Source organism: Culicoides brevitarsis, chromosome 1 (genome assembly GCF_036172545.1).
Source record: "Culicoides brevitarsis isolate CSIRO-B50_1 chromosome 1, AGI_CSIRO_Cbre_v1, whole genome shotgun sequence".
Lineage (NCBI taxonomy): Eukaryota > Metazoa > Arthropoda > Insecta > Diptera > Ceratopogonidae > Culicoides > Culicoides brevitarsis.
In genome coordinates this window covers 28332571-28350376 of record NC_087085.1, presented here as the reverse complement: position 1 = coordinate 28350376, position 17806 = coordinate 28332571, and the positions used below count along the sequence as shown (strand labels likewise).

The 17806-nt window shown below is 29.8% G+C and overlaps 1 protein-coding gene across 1 annotated transcript in view; it reads right to left on the bottom strand.

The window, feature by feature from the left end:
* LOC134830727 (amyloid beta A4 precursor protein-binding family B member 1-interacting protein) overlaps nucleotides 1–17806 on the bottom strand; it is a 161517-nt gene that overhangs the window by 82776 nt on the left and 60935 nt on the right. Inside the window, exon 4 of the mRNA XM_063844298.1 lies at nucleotides 5471–5640. Coding sequence (XP_063700368.1) covers nucleotides 5471–5629 — 159 coding nt within the window. The 5' untranslated portion in view covers nucleotides 5630–5640. The remainder of the gene's footprint in view (nucleotides 1–5470; nucleotides 5641–17806) is intronic.

Sequence of the window (17806 nt, the reverse complement as noted above, 5' to 3'; positions counted from 1 at the left end):
AAAAATTTCGTCGTATGTTATTTGAAGCTGTATTGAAAAAGATCTCCGAAGACATGTTTGTTTGTATTCAGATTCAGTTGTTGATATACATGTACAATATTTTGGTCTTTTGTTTTCCAAAGAGAAAAGTTCCCTTTTATAGTGTACGAAAACTGTAATTAGCCCTCCGCTCACATTGTTTACCCAGTTGGATTCGGATCAATATATTTATAAATATAAATAATAAAAAATAAAACTAAGATTATCTATATGAAAATCTCTTAAATAATATTTTTAATGAAAACTTACGTAAAGGTATCCAAAACTTTTTTTTGACTTTAACATATAGTTTTGAAAAACAAACCCCTTCTGATGTTTCCTTGTAGTTTTCTCATCTAAGTGTCTCCCAAACATTTGCATGCGTTATCCATATCAGGGCTGGCAAAGACTGTCATTTTTCCCATTAAAGAGAAACTTTTCACTGCTTTTGACAAGGACACTTTTTGAGGTTTTATCACGAAATTGAATAAAAAAATCCATCACTACTGGTTATTTTTTCCCATTTTACCGTTCCGCAAAGTAACATGAAATATGTTTGTTGCATTTTTGCATGAGTAGATATTGAAGGATTGATAGACACTTTAAAAAACATATAGACAGCTCTGAAATATGTGGCGTGCAAGTCTTCGTAACAACGCAACATAACATAATATAATAAATGATTACATTTAACGTCCAGCATGCATTTCTTTGATGCGATTCCTATTCACTCGTGAAAAATGTTGAAAATATAAAGTTAAGCTATTATGATGCATTGCATTACGATAGTGTTCAGCCATCTAATTAAGTGCTATTTACCGCACGACGTCGTCTTTGGTTTATTGAATTAGAAATGGCTTGTGATGTGATGAATAAGTGTTATGGTGATAAATTGCATTAAATCAAGTGTTAACAACAATATTGATGAATGGTTGCGTGGTTTTGCAAAAAAAAAAACTTCAACTCAAGCCGAGAGATTGCACAAAAGAAATGGGTCAATGGAGTACATTTTGCTTGCTTGCCTGCCTGCATTGATCAATAAAATGTTCATTATTATTACGTTTCTTTTACACAATCGAATGTGACAGCTAGATAATTTGCAGCCTTTTTTTACGAACAAAAGATGCAATTCGTTCTGTTTTTTGCTGTTCGTTTCGATCTTTATCTAGTTTCTTACTCTTTTTTTTCTATTTATTTCTTCAACTCATGTTGAAATAAGAAAAAACATATTCTTATAAGTTTCATTTGAATTCATCTTCTTTTTCTTTATAGGCGGGTATGGAGGTAACATGAGGCAGCAGATGTTCCATCTTCACCATTTATTTGAAATCTTTTGTCTGTTGGACACTTGAAACGCACCAACTTCGTAAACACAAGGAACGCAGCACAGAATGTTGTCCTGATTACACTTCACGCTTACTTTGCTAATGTTCCAATGTTGTTTGGAAACATAAAAGCCAGCAGATGATAAGATAACCGAGTAAGCAGGTAAGTTACGTTTAAAGTCTTTCTCCTCTGTTCGTTGTTCAACGTTCTTGATAATATTTATTTTTTAAATCACAAGTCGCGTGCCACCTGCTCATTTTTTGTATATATGGATCCACACGTTTGTACGTGATTTCTATACATTTACTCCATGTTATTATTTATTTTTTTCGACATTTTTTTTAATATTTCAATAATAATAATAAATAATTTATTATCCTCTTTTATCCCTCCTTTTTATGTTTATGAGCATTTAAAGGCAGGTCAGTCAGGTGTCCAGCTGCTGCGTTACTTACTTTTTATTTGCAATTATTTCGTTTTCTTTAATTTGTTCTGTTTATTTTATGTCCAATTCCGATCCGCAGATGAAGATAGCAATCAAATGTGAGGCACAAGCTGCAAAAAAAAATTAGCATTGACCGAGAAAAAATAATTGCCTCGATTTTTACACGAAAAAAAAATGGAAACATAAATGTTAATCCGTAAGGAAATAAATTTTGTCGCGTTTTTTGTCGCTTAAAAGACATTATTTTTAATGTTTTTGTTTGTTCCAGGTGATTTTTCACGACAACCAAGAGGATTAGCCAACATGTAATAACAGCCATACGGATGGAAATGGCTTGGAAGGTAATGCGTTAATTTAATGTATGACTTTTTAATGGGCATAAACACAACCTTTCTACAACCAGGAAAAGGTAATTGCGGCGATAAGCTTGCCGGTGCCATTAGAAAAAAAGGTTTTGCCGCAGAAAATGTGAGCAAAAGGAAAGACACGTAAATGTTGACCTGATTCTAACGAATTTTATCAGATAATGCGTTAAAATTACGAGAAAATCGATTTTCTCAAGCAAATTTAAAGCGCAATTGTTAAAGAGCGAAATATTTTCATGACTCAGCGAAAAAATTCCATTGCATTTTTTTAATGAGTGTACAATAGAATTTAAAAAGAGACGTCATTTGAATAATTAAAATGACGCAGACAAATGCTGGCTGACTAGTTCCTGAATTTATAGTCCAAAAATTCTCCCCTCTAAATTTTAAAATATTTTTGAGCGTTTTTCAATTAAATAACGTGCCACGACCCCCATTTTGGTGCTGCTGCCGATATTCATACTCGAATAACCTGACAGATTATTAATTCTTCTAAAAATTTTATCGTGACGTTAATTGGGATAAAGTGACATGAGATCCAGCATTAACGAGTGACATTCATGAGCCCCCTTATTAAAATGCGAGTTTTTGGAACGTTTCAAGTGTCCGGAAGTTCGCTTATGGAAGAAAACCATAAGTTTATTACAGGAGAAAATTCCACGAAATTCAATTAACTTATTTCGAATATTCATTTCAGTGAACTTGAACCAGCTTTTTAAATTCGCTTCGCTGAGTTCACCCCTTTTTCCTTATTTATCTTTAATATTATTAGTGTGCTCGAAGATACATTTCAAAGTGTTATCTTCAGTAATTGATCCAGAATACAAGAAAAATTTAAATTTAAAAAGGGACGAGATAAAACTTGTTATCTCCATTGTCGTTTGTCAGCATTTCGCTGCGAAGTAAAATAAAATTAATTGAAAAATAATGAAAATAAACATTAATCGACTTGACGCGATGTACATGTTGATCGCAGATAATTTCTTGATTTCTCACTTGTTCGTTTGGTAACGCTGGAGATATAATTACGAAGGATAAAGTTAACAAATAATTCTGATGGTATCGCGTTTTTTTTTCATTTTAAATTTAAATTAATATTTACGGAAAAAATTCGTGGTAGAAGAAATAAAACAACCCCTAATTTTTGCACGTTCTTGAATTTACGATTTTTTTTTTCGAAATTTTAAAGATTTTTATCGTCTTGAATTTGTCTTTGCACTTCCTTCGTAAAAGAAAATCTTTCAGAAAAAAAATTGTTTAATAAAAAATTAATTTTACGCTCCAATTCAACAACACCTGCCGACGTGCTGCCATTCCACAGCCACACTATTGCAAAAAGTATATTATCCCAAGTTTATTATTTTTTTCGTGTTGCTAGCTCACACCTTCGACGACATTTAAACAAAAAACTTTGCACCAAAAAAAGTTTTTATTCTATTACTCAGGATTACTGAAAAGTAAGAAATAAAAGAGAACAAACAAAAAAGGGTTTACTTTTTTCTTCCTTTTCCTGCCAAACCATTCCAGTAACTTCATTATTAATTCTGATTAAGTCGGGAGAAAAAAATTGGAAGGAAGGAAAAAACAAATATTTAATAACTATAAGGGAAGAATTATGACAAAAACAAGCCAAGTAGCCGGCCGACAAAGAGTAGTTGAAAAAAAAACAGGAGTCGAGGTGTAGACACACGACAAACTAATTTGCATGCAGGAAAAAAACGTATGTGACATTCGCAGGGGACCACTAAATTATTTACCCAACTTTTTTCTAGCGTTTGCTGCACGCTTATGTCACGCTTCAGGCACTACACTGGCTTGGCTTGACTTGGATAGTTTGTTGCGAAAAATTAATTGCCTCGAATGCAGTAGTTGTTTAAAATCCAGTGGCAGAGAGCACCTTTTCGACAATGAGTACTTAAACGGGACTCTTTGTGAGTTTTGTTGGCATAATAATTGTTGTTCGATTATAGTAAACTGTGATAATTTACTTGTAAAGACAATGTATAGTTTAAGTCATTCTCTAATAAAACTTAGTATCAATAGGTTATGGGCCCAGTTCAATAGATGTAAAAGATTCGGGTCTCCAGATGGATGATTTTGAACCTATCGTGACCAAATCAGGACACAACCCAGTGGGACAAAATAACCTTTTTTTAAGGCCCTGAGGTCTTAAAATTAAGGCCTTTAAACTTTTCCATGGAAATTTTATGAAATTTTTATTTTTTTGAAAAAATTTTTGTTTTTCATTTTTTCAATAAAAATTTCATAAAAAGTTTAAGGGCCTTATTTTGAAGACTCCAGAGCCTTAAAAAGAGGTTAGAGTTAGAGTTGCCAAAATCGATGAAATGCTGATATAGTGACGTGATTAAGACCCTCTTTAACTACGCCACTGACCTTACCCGGCAATAGTTTCTCGTCCAAAATACATTCACAGGTGAAAAGAGCATTTTTACTGCCAACAAAAGGGTCGTTAAAGTGATAGAAGCATAATAAATCTGTCGGGAATGGTGTCCTTCATACTTTTTGCCAACTCGGTTGTAAAAACTAACATTGAACTTGTCTAAATTTGACTATGAAAATAAACTTCATTCTAATTAAGCGTTGACGACATAACATTGTCGACATTGATGTTCGAAACTTTGGACCACACAATTTCGTCAACGTGGGAGCGGTTCTTTGACATTTGACACTCATTTGCTATTTAAATGAAAGTTGTTAAATCTCAATGGGTAATAAAATGTGTCCTACCTCTATCATTGCTTAATTAGGGTAACATTCGCAACTTTAATGAACAGTTGAAGAGACAAAAATAGAGAAAGGGGTGAGAAAAAAGCTTTTAAAAATAAATTTTTACATTTAAAACATATTTTTTTGCAAAAAAATACCCATGAGGGAGAAATTTAGTTAATTTTATTTATGACGAGCAATGATTGAAGCACTAAAAGTGGTCACATGAGCCATCAAAATCTCAAAGTTGGAGCAAATCTGGGTCAAAACACAAAAAATCCTTCAAAAAATTTTCATCCTAGAAAAAATTTCGCATTAAACGAGAAATTAATTTAACTTTTACGACTCCCAAAGGACAATATTTCAATATTTAGGTCATGTGTACTTGTCGACTTGTCGTTTATTCCCTTTTTAATGACATATTATTGGATTGTCATGCTTTCATTACAACTTGTTCGTTCCATTTTCCTTTTTTTATAAGGAAAAATTCCTCTGTGTCCTTTTTGCCTTTAACATTATTAGTTTTCCGAGCGGTTTACTGGTAGGTCGATGACAGAAAAATTCCTCAAATAACTCAAATGAAACTTACCCCAATTAAATTTTCCAATTCACCAAGCCATTCGCTGAGTAATGCATCGGGATCTGTGTCAGCCAGCAACGTTGTGCTACTTTTCTTCGGTGTGCCATGCGGTGTGGCTTGCTGTTGTGTCGTCGTCGTTACGACAGTTGTCGTAGTTGTCGAAGACATTTTTCAAATTCCTGAAAATAAAAAGAAAACCCGGAAAATTAGAAAATTTTGTTACAAGTTTAATTGATTCTAATATTAGCTCATTTTAAAATAATGGATGCGAAAAAATTTCATCATCAGCAATTTTGAACAAAAATACAAAATTAAAACTGAAAATTGGCAAAATTTTAATTGCTTTGATTCATATTTGAACGATTCTCCATTTTAAACGATTTCAATCAAAAAACTTCAATATTTGCACAAATAAACGGTTTAATTTTAATGAATCGCGTTACAGACCGATTATAGCGAATCCACTCATCATTTACGGACCAAAAACCTTAAATGACAATTTAATTTATATTGACTACGTTCGCTCATCATCCCAATTAATTTATTTATCTAGACGAAGTCTGTCGTCAAAACAATTCAGACGTTTCGCTTATATAAATTATTTTTGTGCAGAAATAATTATTACAATTAAATTTTTGCGTTCCCTTGTCGATTTGATTGGAACAAACTAAAAATATACACAATAGAACATAAAAGACCACACTAGTACAAAAATATGTGTTTTGGGACATAATTAATGGTTGTCATGGTGGAGTGCTTTGTAATTCAATTGAATTTGTGCCTCGTTGTATTTGAATTAATTATAGCTCACAAAAAAAAAGAACGCGAATGTTTACATCATCATTGGCATCGCGTTGAAACATGGATTTAAATATTCTGTGATTGCGGTGTGATCCTTTGTTGTCTGCACAAATCTCTGTAACAGCTGTGATGCAAATTTTTATTGCGACAAAAGAGACCTTGAACCGAATGCAATTATTTTACAAAAGTCGAATCGACGAGACTTAATTGAGTATCAAAGAACTAATGAAGATCTCATCTTTTCATCTTATTCTGAAATTCAATTTGTTATGACGTTTTGGACAACTAAAGTGATGTGACAAGAAATACAATAAATTAACGAGTTGTCGCATATTGTAAAAGAATAGTGTTTCGCGGAATTTGTCGCAAGTTGAGTTACATGCGAGAGTAAAAAATTTATAAAAATCTTATGAAGATTTAAAGTTATATTTTTTCGTCATTCAAATGTTTTATTTTCCAAATTGTAACCCGATTGAAACTTAAAAGCCTTTTTCTACTTCAAAAAGTACTTTATTTAATCGATAAATCGCGAAAATTCGGGACCCGCGTCCGTTTTAGCTTTTCTATGCAACAAAAGTGTCCATTCTGACGACAGGTAATAGCGACATTAACTTTTGCCGATTGAGGATACATTGTTGTTCGGATTCTTTTAAGTCATAGCTTACAGTACAAGGACTTAACTGAGTTATTTTATCTAAAAACTTCTCTCCTTTTAATTTTAGAATTCAATATTCTTTTTACCCTTTTAGCATTCTGTTTGCATTTTCTTTTAAATTTAAAAGTTTCCAAATTTAGATAGTGAGTCTGAATTTTGCCTAAAACCTCATCTACCCAGTTACCAAAAGCTTTCATCATTGTTATAAATTCTCCTTTCAATAGTAAATTGTAATGTAGGATGGGCTTTTTTCAATAAAAGCATCCAAAATGATTAGAAAAATTTCCAAAAAACATCTGTTTGAATTCTTTCATGGTAGTTTCCATTTATTTTGACATACATCACATGATTGTATCACATATTCAATATCTTTATCTACTGACGGCCATCACACAAATTTCCTTACAAGCTGATTGCATTTTACAATATCAACTTCTATTTGTAAATCAAACTCATCATCTGACGTGGCAATGACTCGGGAATAAAAATTCTATCCCCATCTTCGACAACCATCTTCTAAGTCCAGACTGTTCTTGAGTTTGTGAAAAATAGGTCTTCGTTTTTACCGTTTTTTTTTAATTTCGAACCTTATGAAAAATTTCAAGTTCTTCCTATCTCATCAATTCATTAAGTTAAATTTTTTACAATTTTTATGTAAAATATTGAGCTTAACAACATAAGTCGTTGTTGAAAATTTGAAAATAAATTTTTTTATTTGGATGATGCGTAAAAAATGTAAAAAATCGCGCAAAACATTTAAAATTAAATTTTAATAGTTTTTTTTTACAAAATATACCAAAGATTGAATTTTATAATTTTGCCAAAAATTTCATACAACAATAGCCTGAAATAAAGAATATGTAATAAATTTTACAATCAAAATATGAACTTACTTTTTCAAAAATTTCAGTTCTGACAACCAAATTTTATTTTTACAAAAGTAAAGCTGAACTCTTTTGAGACACTTTGAGACACCAATTTTTTGCTTCTTTACAATATTTTTCTTCCGAGATGAATGTCCTTTTTTGATTCCAGATGAATGTCCTTGTCCGTATAACCAAACTTCAAAGTGTTAGTTGATACAATTTTACTTAAAATCTTCTAACGATAAAAAAAATTGCGAGACATCAACTTTTCACAATGATACCAAGTGCGAATAAGAAGCAAAGTCGCGACGGTCAGCAAAAAAAAATAAATAGATTTGTATATATTTTAATGTCAACCTTAACTATAAAAACAACATCTCAGCCTTGTCTTTCAATGGCGGGCGCCACTACATGTGAAAATAATCATCTTAGTCATAGTAACGCAAAACGCAGGATTTCTTAGAATTACATACAAAAAAAGAAGAAGACGACAATGAGCAAAAAAAGTTAGTAGGTAATAAAATAATATAACGATAAAAACAGTTTTTGGCCAGATGACAAAAATAATGTATCGAATTTAGTGTTTTTCCGATTCGATGAGATGAGACGTGATGATTCACGAAAATTTTCTCGAACTGAACTTTAAAATAATAATAATGGACCCGGCATGTAATGATCTACTAATGACAGTGTTTAAAGACTAGTTGGTAGGTGGATGACAACTAACCGGATTTATTGGGCTCATGCCATGATTTTTGTTGTAAAGACGACGTTTTAAAGTGGGAAGCAACAAAAGCAAGAATTATTTTTAATATAAATTAAAGAAAGGCGGTTTATGAGGTGATTTATTGACGATTTTAACCTATTTATTGTTTTTTAAACTACTTTTCTTTGTTTCAGTTATTTTTTGGTAATTTAATGGATTGAACGGAGATTCAATGAGAGTTGCAAAAATTCGTAGGTCACTGACATAAAATATAAACAAAAATTTTGGACCAAAAAGTGTTGGAATTTCCGTAACCCACGCACTTTAGCCTCTCTCTCTCTCTGGTAATTTAACACATGTGTTTGCAAATGTTTCGCAAAATAAACACTTTTTGTCAAAGAGTAATTCTCCATACTCGCGCCTATTAATATAAAACGATCCATACAAAATTTATAATAATTTTGCGTATCTCAAGTAAGTATCTCGACTACAACAAAAATATCATAAATAAACAGCGGCGCCAGACAATTACTTATTATACGCATTTAGTCAATTTATCGCGCGCGCATAATTTTCAAGTCGAAGTCTTGTGTGATTAACTCTCGGCGATCTCGTAAAGTGCGAACAATTTTTTTTTAAAAGTGGAACAACTCTAATAACTTAATTAGCGTCTCCCGCAAAAGTTTAACGTCGGTAATAAATGTCAATAATATTTCAGGCCATTTACGGGGTTTCCTGAATGCAAAATTGCGTGCTTTATTGAAATTTATTACTCTTCGAGTCCTGTAAAATACGATAAATTTCACTTTTTTGCCAACTGTAAAAAACTGTTAAAATGCCGTTAAACTACGCAGTCCATAATGCACCGTTTGCCCGATATTACAACTTTGGGATAATGACCATAATTATCATCATCGTACTCTAATAACGACTTTTAGCATTTTTCAAAGTGCCAAGTTGAATATTGTTTAGAGGTGTTTAACTGTTTTTTGCTTATTTTATGTAAAATTGCTGAATTTTATAATAAAAAGGGTAAAAACATTTACATCCATCCACGCAATCTCATAAAAAAAAGCAAATTCAACGCGGAACGTTAACGGCAAATAATTGATTATAATGTTTTGGCACTACTAATAAAATAAAATTACATTTATTTGACCATAAAAAGTTGCGCATTCGCAAGGCTTGCATATAAAGTTGAAGTAAAAAAATGTACTTTGTTCCTTAACATGTTAATACTTTTAAATGTTTTAAAATGTATTTATCTATTACTTGCTGGCTGCCTTTGCTTAACTTAGACATGAAGTAATGAGATTATTGTTTTTATTACTGCCACCATATGCTTATGTTTGGATTTTGAAACAATGTTTTGTTGTTTATTGGATGAATGTCTGTTTTAATTGTAAATGTACGGAAATGCCATAATTTCTTGTTCTTGCGCTGAAATGTATGCAATCAACTTTTCTTTCATATGAGGGAGAAATAAAAAGTTTTTTTGTGGATTTTATTGTTTTTACACATTTTGTTTAAGAAAAGTTTGTTTTTTTGGTGAAATTTTCAAGAAATTTTGCTTTATGGAATTTTTAATATTTTTCTTAGAATTTTACTAATTAATTTCATTTTTATTTTTACAGAAAATTGAAATTAAAAATCAATTTAAAAAAAATAATTTTTTACTAAAGGTTTTTTAAAAGAAATTTTTACTGGAAATTCGCGCTTTTAAGAAATTTTTATAAAATCGGAAAAATGGATTTCAGGTGAAAATATTGTAAAATTGAAATTATTTAAAACTTTTAAACCATTTTAATAAATTTTAACTTAAAAAAATTAAAATTTGTTCCTTTGGAAAAACGATTTAAAGTTAAATTTATTGGGCGTTAAAATGGTTTAAAAATTTAAAATAATTTCATTTTTACAATATTTTCACCTAAAATCGAGAATTTCTGTGAAAATTTGATTTAAAAAGATCTCCAATAATATATTTAAATTTTTTTTTATGAAAAAATTACAAAAACATTTTCATTTTTTAATCTTAATTTTTATTTTAGAAATAAGGTCAAATATTAGCAAAACCTCCAAAACCCGAATTCCAACTTCCTCTATACTAATTTTCATTAAACCTTCATTTATTTATTCATCCCTCATGCTCACGTTAATCCATTAATGCTTTTTTCCACAAACCGAAACTACAATACTCGCCAACCACATTAATTTACCGAAATCAAGATAATTTGTTTGACAAATGAGAACGGAATACAACATTACCGCTTATTTTATTTCAACTACAACTCAATACCTCCGCAACACACAGCTAAAAAACCTCGAGCGACAATAAATAACTTAAATACAGAAAAAAAAAACAAATCGAGAGAAACAACAACGACAAAAGTAAAATAGGTACTAGTGAAAACATATCAACATTATTATTATTTTATCAACTCATCGCAATCATCAACGAACTGAAATTGCACTTTTCTATCGAACGGAACTCTCTTACTTATTCACTCTGATCGCGCGCATGCAGATACGACACTATTTTGTCAATTTAATTTATTATTTCTGTCGGTTGTTTTATTCGATTTGTGAGTATATCGATTTACACAAAAATATGTTGGAGTTTAGGTGAGTACAATTTTATAAAATGTTAAAGTTTTTGGTCCATTTAATTTTTTTAATATTTTTTTCGAAATAGGAATAATGAAAAAAATATAACAATTTATATTTTTTATTTTTCATATTAAAAAAATAAAAATTTATTTAAAATTGTATTTAAAAAAATAATAATAAAAAATTAATAAAAATTAAGTTTAAAAAAATTTAAAAAAAATATTTATCTATTTTAATTAATTAAAATTATTTTTTTTAATTTAAATTTTTTATTATTTTAATTAATTTAATTTGTTTTTAATTAAAATAAAAAAAATAATAATTTTAAATTAATTAAAATAATTATACTAATTGATTTATATTTATTTAAATTAAAGAAAAATTTTACCTTTTCGCATTTTTGTTAGATTCATTTTTATTTTTTTTTAATAAGAAATTTTCGAGTTTAAAAAAAAAAATAATTTTAAAAAATTAAATTATTTAAAATAAAATTAATTTTAAATTTAAAATTTATTTAAATATTTTTTTAATTTAAAACTTGAAAATTTCTTATTAAAAATATAAAAGAATCTAGGAAAAATGCTAAAAATAAAAAATTTAATTTAAGCTTGTTCATTAATTTAAAAGGATTATTTTCGATTTTTTTTTTATCCAAAATAATATGAAACATTTTTTAAAATCACCCTTTCCTCAACATAGTAAAAATTTTAGTGTAAATACGAAAATTGAAAGCTTATCATTCGACTCTATGAAATATAAAACGATACGAAAAGTGAGTGCGGTTTGAGAATCTACCTGAGCTGTCATGAAACGCGCTTATTATTATTAATAGTGGTGCTTTGGCTAGATATACATGCGACTAAACGTGCATGCTTTGAATAACTAATGAAATATAACACTCGACACTTCTCGATGTTGATTATGATGAAAAATTGATGGACTTCGATGCAGCTTATCGCGGGTGCTTCAAAATTTTTTTTATTTAGTTTTTAGATTTCTTGTTAAATCTATTTACTTTCACCGCCAAAAAAAACACAAAAAATCCATAACCATATTTTACAAATTCACAGCTTCCGAAATCCTTCCTTAAGCTGCTGCGTGGAACAAGACAAGCAGAAACCATTTATTGGTGTTTAGTAATCTAATCTTTTACAAACAGCCAGAAAATTGCTCGGCGAAAAAAATAGGCGAAAAGGTATGTCACAAGCATATTACGTTCCTTCCGACGACAAGTAAACGCAATAATATTACACAATGGCAAAAAAAAAGTAGCGCAAAAAATATTCATTCAAGATGATAAGGAGATGTTAACACGCCATCCCATCATATTATCATCTCTCTCTCATCCTCGCCTTTTCTCGTCTGATTTCTAACAGATATTTTTTGCCTTTTTTTCTTTTTTGGGGAATTATCTTCTCATTTCAGGTTTTTCCATATACTTGAAGAGAGATTAAATGTCGTTCATGTAAAAAATTAAATCAATAATCTGCCATCAGACAGTTTTTTTTTTCGCAAACAATGTTTAGGAGGAGCAAAAAGTGGGTGACAAAAAAATTAGAAGGGAAAATATTTTGGATGGCTTAAACTCAAAATCAATATCTAATTTCAATAATGCCGAAGCTGTTCCCTGCTTGTCAAGTTGACAATCAAGTGGATTTTCATCTAATTCCCTTTTTTCGTGATCTTTCTTTCTTTTCTTGTCTTTGCCTGATGTTTATTTGTTTATTTAGCATTTTTCATACTTTTTTTCATGAAGAAATTCGTAAGTCCATGAAATTGAGCGAAAAAACATTATTTTGATGTTCAAGAGTGTCTTTTCAAGTGCCAAAAATTAAACGAAAAAAAATTGTCTGAATAATGGACAAAGAGACAGATTTTTAATTTAAAGTGTAATCGATAAATTTATGGGAGTTGGGACTCAATTACACGTTTTTTAATGATAAATCAACAATAACAGTCGTTTATCATGTTTCCACGATCTTTGTTATAACTTTTTTTAGCAGCGAAAGTGAAATTGGGGCAGAAATATAATGCGTTGCATGCCGGAAGAATAACAAGGAAATAAAGAAAGTGAATAAATGTCACTTTTTTTCGCGCGACACTTTTTTATGCCCTTTGTGATGTGCGATGTAAAAAGGTAGATTAATGCCATTTTTATGTCTGTATACGAGATTATGGAAATTTTTTGGAAAATTGTTCAGGTGAGTAACATAAGTGTTTTTTTTTTCTAAATTTATTTAAATTTTTATTTTATTTTTAAATTTATTTTAAGTGCTATTTTAAAAAAAAAAATCAAGCCTTGGAAAATTTAAAAATTTAATTATTTTTTTTTTTAATTATTTTTTTGAAATAAATAAATAAAAATTATATAGATTCACAGCAAATTAAGATAAATTTTAAAATTTTATAAAAAAAATTAAAGTTTTTAAGCAATTTTTAAAAATGTAAAAATTTTTTAAAAGTTTCAAGGTCAAGCTTTAAACAATATTTTATAATTGTTTGAAAATTTTTCTAAAAATAAATAATTTTGGTAAAAAAAATTAAGGAAAATAATTGATTTTTAATTTTTCTTTCGAATTGGTCTTTTGAAAATATTTTAAAATTTTTAGTGACCTTTATATGACCTTGAAAAGATAAATCTAATTTTTTAGCGAAATTAAGGGTTCAAACTAAATTTAATAAAGGTCTTGCATAGCCTTAAAAATTTTTCTAATAAATCTTTAAGAACTCTCAGATGAAAAAAATAAAATATCAACACAGACAGTCACAAAAACTTTTTTAAAATTTTTTTTTTTTACGAATAAAATATAAAACTTGAAAAAAATCATAAATCGTCCCCAAAAAACACAGAGCTAACAGTTCAACGCATGAATTATGCGAGAAAAGTGGATGAAAAACGTTTTTAAAAGTAAGTAATAAACCAAAGAGAATGAAAAGCTGTTGCATTGTTCTCTTTTCTACTTTACTTTTGTGTTCTGTCGTTGTGGTTAATTTGTGCCTTGAAACAAAATAAATTCACTGTATTTCGTTCCGCCATAAATTTGTGGATTTCATGTGACAAGAAAAATAATTCCACTTCCGAAAGGATGTCAGTGTGCTTGTAGTAATGAAAAAAGTAACCAGAAAAAATGTGCCATTAATTATTTATCATCTTGACGCTTTTGGCAAACCATCCTGAACCACATTGAAACCCGCACTGTTGAGTGATGAAGATAAAAGACATTACTGACCTACTTATATTCACGACTTTTTGTCATTTTTTTTATGGAAACACGTCCTTTATTGGTCAATCACACAACTTCAAACGATGCCCTTTGGCGAAGCAAAGCAAAGTAAACAAGAAAAAGGTCTTTAATTGAAACAATAATTTAATTAATCCCTCTTTTGTTTGATCATTTGTTCAAAAGACCTTTGCTTCTGACATTTCTCTTCCTCTCTCTGGATTTTATTAACAGAAAAAATCACTTTAGCAGAGGAATTTCTGCCCATGAAGACGCCCCAAGGCAACATTTCCCCATTTTATTCATTCACTCAATATTCATGTGTTTAAAATCTCATCCGCCTTCGAGTCTAGAGTGGGTCTAGTCTCGACTGAAGTACTGCATTTACGAAAAAATTTGCATGTTCTCGAACAATAAAGCAATAAATCCCCCACTTTTTGCTACGTTTCTAAAATAAATTGTGAATAGTATGAGCAACAATGGAGAGTTTTAGATTTATTAACATTTTAGATGAATCATGTGATGGTAAATAATAATCATAATAACAAAACTATACACACAAACCGAAAAGTAATGTAAAATTCAACACATTTGCGCATTGTTTACTTAATCGCCAGTTGCTCACGGGCAAAACGCGGGCATCCACCCAACGACCCCAAAAATAAAGCTTTCACTTATTTCTCTGTCGTTTGTGATTTTTTATATATTAACATTCATAAATAGAATAAACATTAAAGAAAATATCTATTTTGAACATTTTTTTATATAATTTCTGTAATAATAACAATTTTTTGTCGACAAAAGGGGGGAAATGTGTATTTAAGCACGCTCCCTGCCTTAGTCGTTAGACGATGTAATAACATTAAAAACATAAATAATTAAATCAATTTTATCGTGCTTTCCCGTGATTTGGAGCAAATAAATTGAAAAATGTGTTACAAAGAGGAAATTGTTTTCAAATATATTTACAAAGAAACATTAATGAAAATATATGACATTTTATCACGCTACTCCCAATTATATTATTGTGATCTAATATTTTAATAAAGTGAACATTATTATTCATTTTTTTTTTCAGGAAAGAAAAATAAAATAATAAAAGATGGATTTACATTTCAAAGCGCATTCACTGGAATTCCTTCATCCTTCATTAAGTCATTAAATAAGCAAATTCCCTCGTCATCACGTCCGAAAGCTTGAGATGATGAGAGTAAGAAAGACAAGAGCAATGAGTCGAATAATGAGGAATGTTTTACTACAAATTCACTTCATTCTCGAAAGAAGAAGAAAAAATAATGATAGTGTTATCGACAGTGTTACATTGCATAAAATTCCTTACTGCTACTGGAATTAACAATGACTGACAAGAAAAATACTTTTTTTCTGGATTATCGCTTGTCTGCATATTTCTGGATTAGGTGGCATAATCCTTGTAGTTTACTAGTCAGAGGCGTAGATGGAACAAAGGAGCCAAAGTGGAACCAAGTAACTTTTGTACTTTCAGAATAAGTAAGATTTCATTTGTTTTTAGCCTTTTTTGATTTTTTTTATTAAATATACATTTATCTTACTCTTACATATTTCATATATTTACATTTTTCTATAGAAATACGACGGTGACAATGAACTTTTGAGTGAATTAAAGGAGTTCATCGTCAAGATGACTAAAAATTCTAAGTCTTAGAGATGGATTTGAAGAGATATCATAAAGGTGAACCTTAAATTTTATAAAATTAATTGTAAAATAGATATCTCGAGCTCCAAAAAAGAAAAAATGAGTTAGAGATAGAGAAGAAAAAAACATACCGTGAAAACAGACTTTAAATCAAACACGTTTATAAGTTCTATTACGAAAAAAGTCTCCAACAGCTGTCTTCAAAATTGCAAAAAGTATATTCCTTTAGGATCTTTGTTCATCGGAATAAAATGAACCGATGATGAAATAAGTACAAGAAACGAATAAACCATCAGATAAAAGGCTAGAGCTAGAAGTACAAAATGCATATTCTGGATATCCCAAAAAAAGCATATTGACAAACGAAATGACAAAGCTTATGGAAGGTAGACTAATATTCATCACTCAACAGAGTACGACCTTTTTCATCACTCAAAAGAGTACGACCATTTTTGCCTTGTGCATGTTACTCAATTAAAAGCTTGAAGTCAGAGATTTGTATGGAATTAGTATATAAAACTATTTTTGATCCATAACTCTTCCTATACTATCATAACATTTTTAAATCTAAACTAATTTTAATCAAAATAATTTCAAAATGAATTCAATTTATAAAATTATTTTTAAAATCGAATTTTCATAGCATAGACTAGAATATCGGTTTAGTTGATGCACTAAGATTTAAAAAAATTAGAAAATCCATAGCTCCTACTCAAACGAAATTTATCTACGTCCCTGGAATAACTCAAAGTGACAATGTGTGCGTTCTTGCTGATACGTGAATAAATTCTTCGTCAACACGAAAAGAACGAACTAGAAGACATAATGCGAAAATAGAAAAGAAAGCTATGCTTTAATTAAGATAATTTGAATGCATTTCTCGTAAAAATGTCGAAGAAATCTTATCTCCTCACTTTTAATTACATTTAGCAATGTTCTTGTACGAATTCTACAAAACGAAAAAGACGAACAAATAAGAGCATTAGACATAAGAGGCAAAATAATTGCAGGAGAAACTACAAGTTCTTCAAAAGTTTTGTAATTAAACACCGAGAAGAGTGCCAACGAAAAAAAGTATTCGCAAAACTTTTGTATTTTTCTCAAGTATTTTACATTTTACGCGACTTCGAACTGATTATGGAAACAATTTTCTCATTTATTTACGCGCGTCTCGACAATACTCTGCAACAATGGATTTCTTAGACCAAATAAATATTTTTCTCCCTCAATGCACGTGTCACTGCTAATGAATGGAGTAAATACCTAGGAAATTAAATTAATATCCTTCGAATATCATGCACAAGTGCATTCTCCTTTCTCTCTCATTTTCGAGACGAACATCCTCGAATTAACTTTGTTATTCAGTAATATTAATATCCTCGTCTGTGCAGCCTTAACGTTGATAGCCTTACGTAATGCCTCTGTGGCTAAAGCTGTAGCTAACCAAACCACTTATTTCTATTAAATTTCAAAACCAACGCATTGCATCCAGCATTAAGGAAATTCTTCTATTCATTTCATGATCATGACTAACTCTCACAGCAAGAAATGGGAGAAAAAATAAGGAAACGAAGGAAAAATAATATTATGTGGTTTGTGCATTCGTTCATTTATCCTTTCGTGTGCATTCATTCAATGAGAACGTGCATTCATTCAATGAAAATTTTATTATAGAAGACGTAACAGCATCCAGAAAAATGACAATTTTTAGAAGCTAATATTATTACAAGATTTTATTAAAAAAAAATACGTCCATTGCAGACTCAATTAAAAGCTTGAAGTCTTGAAACTTTTACATAGATTTGTTTGGGATT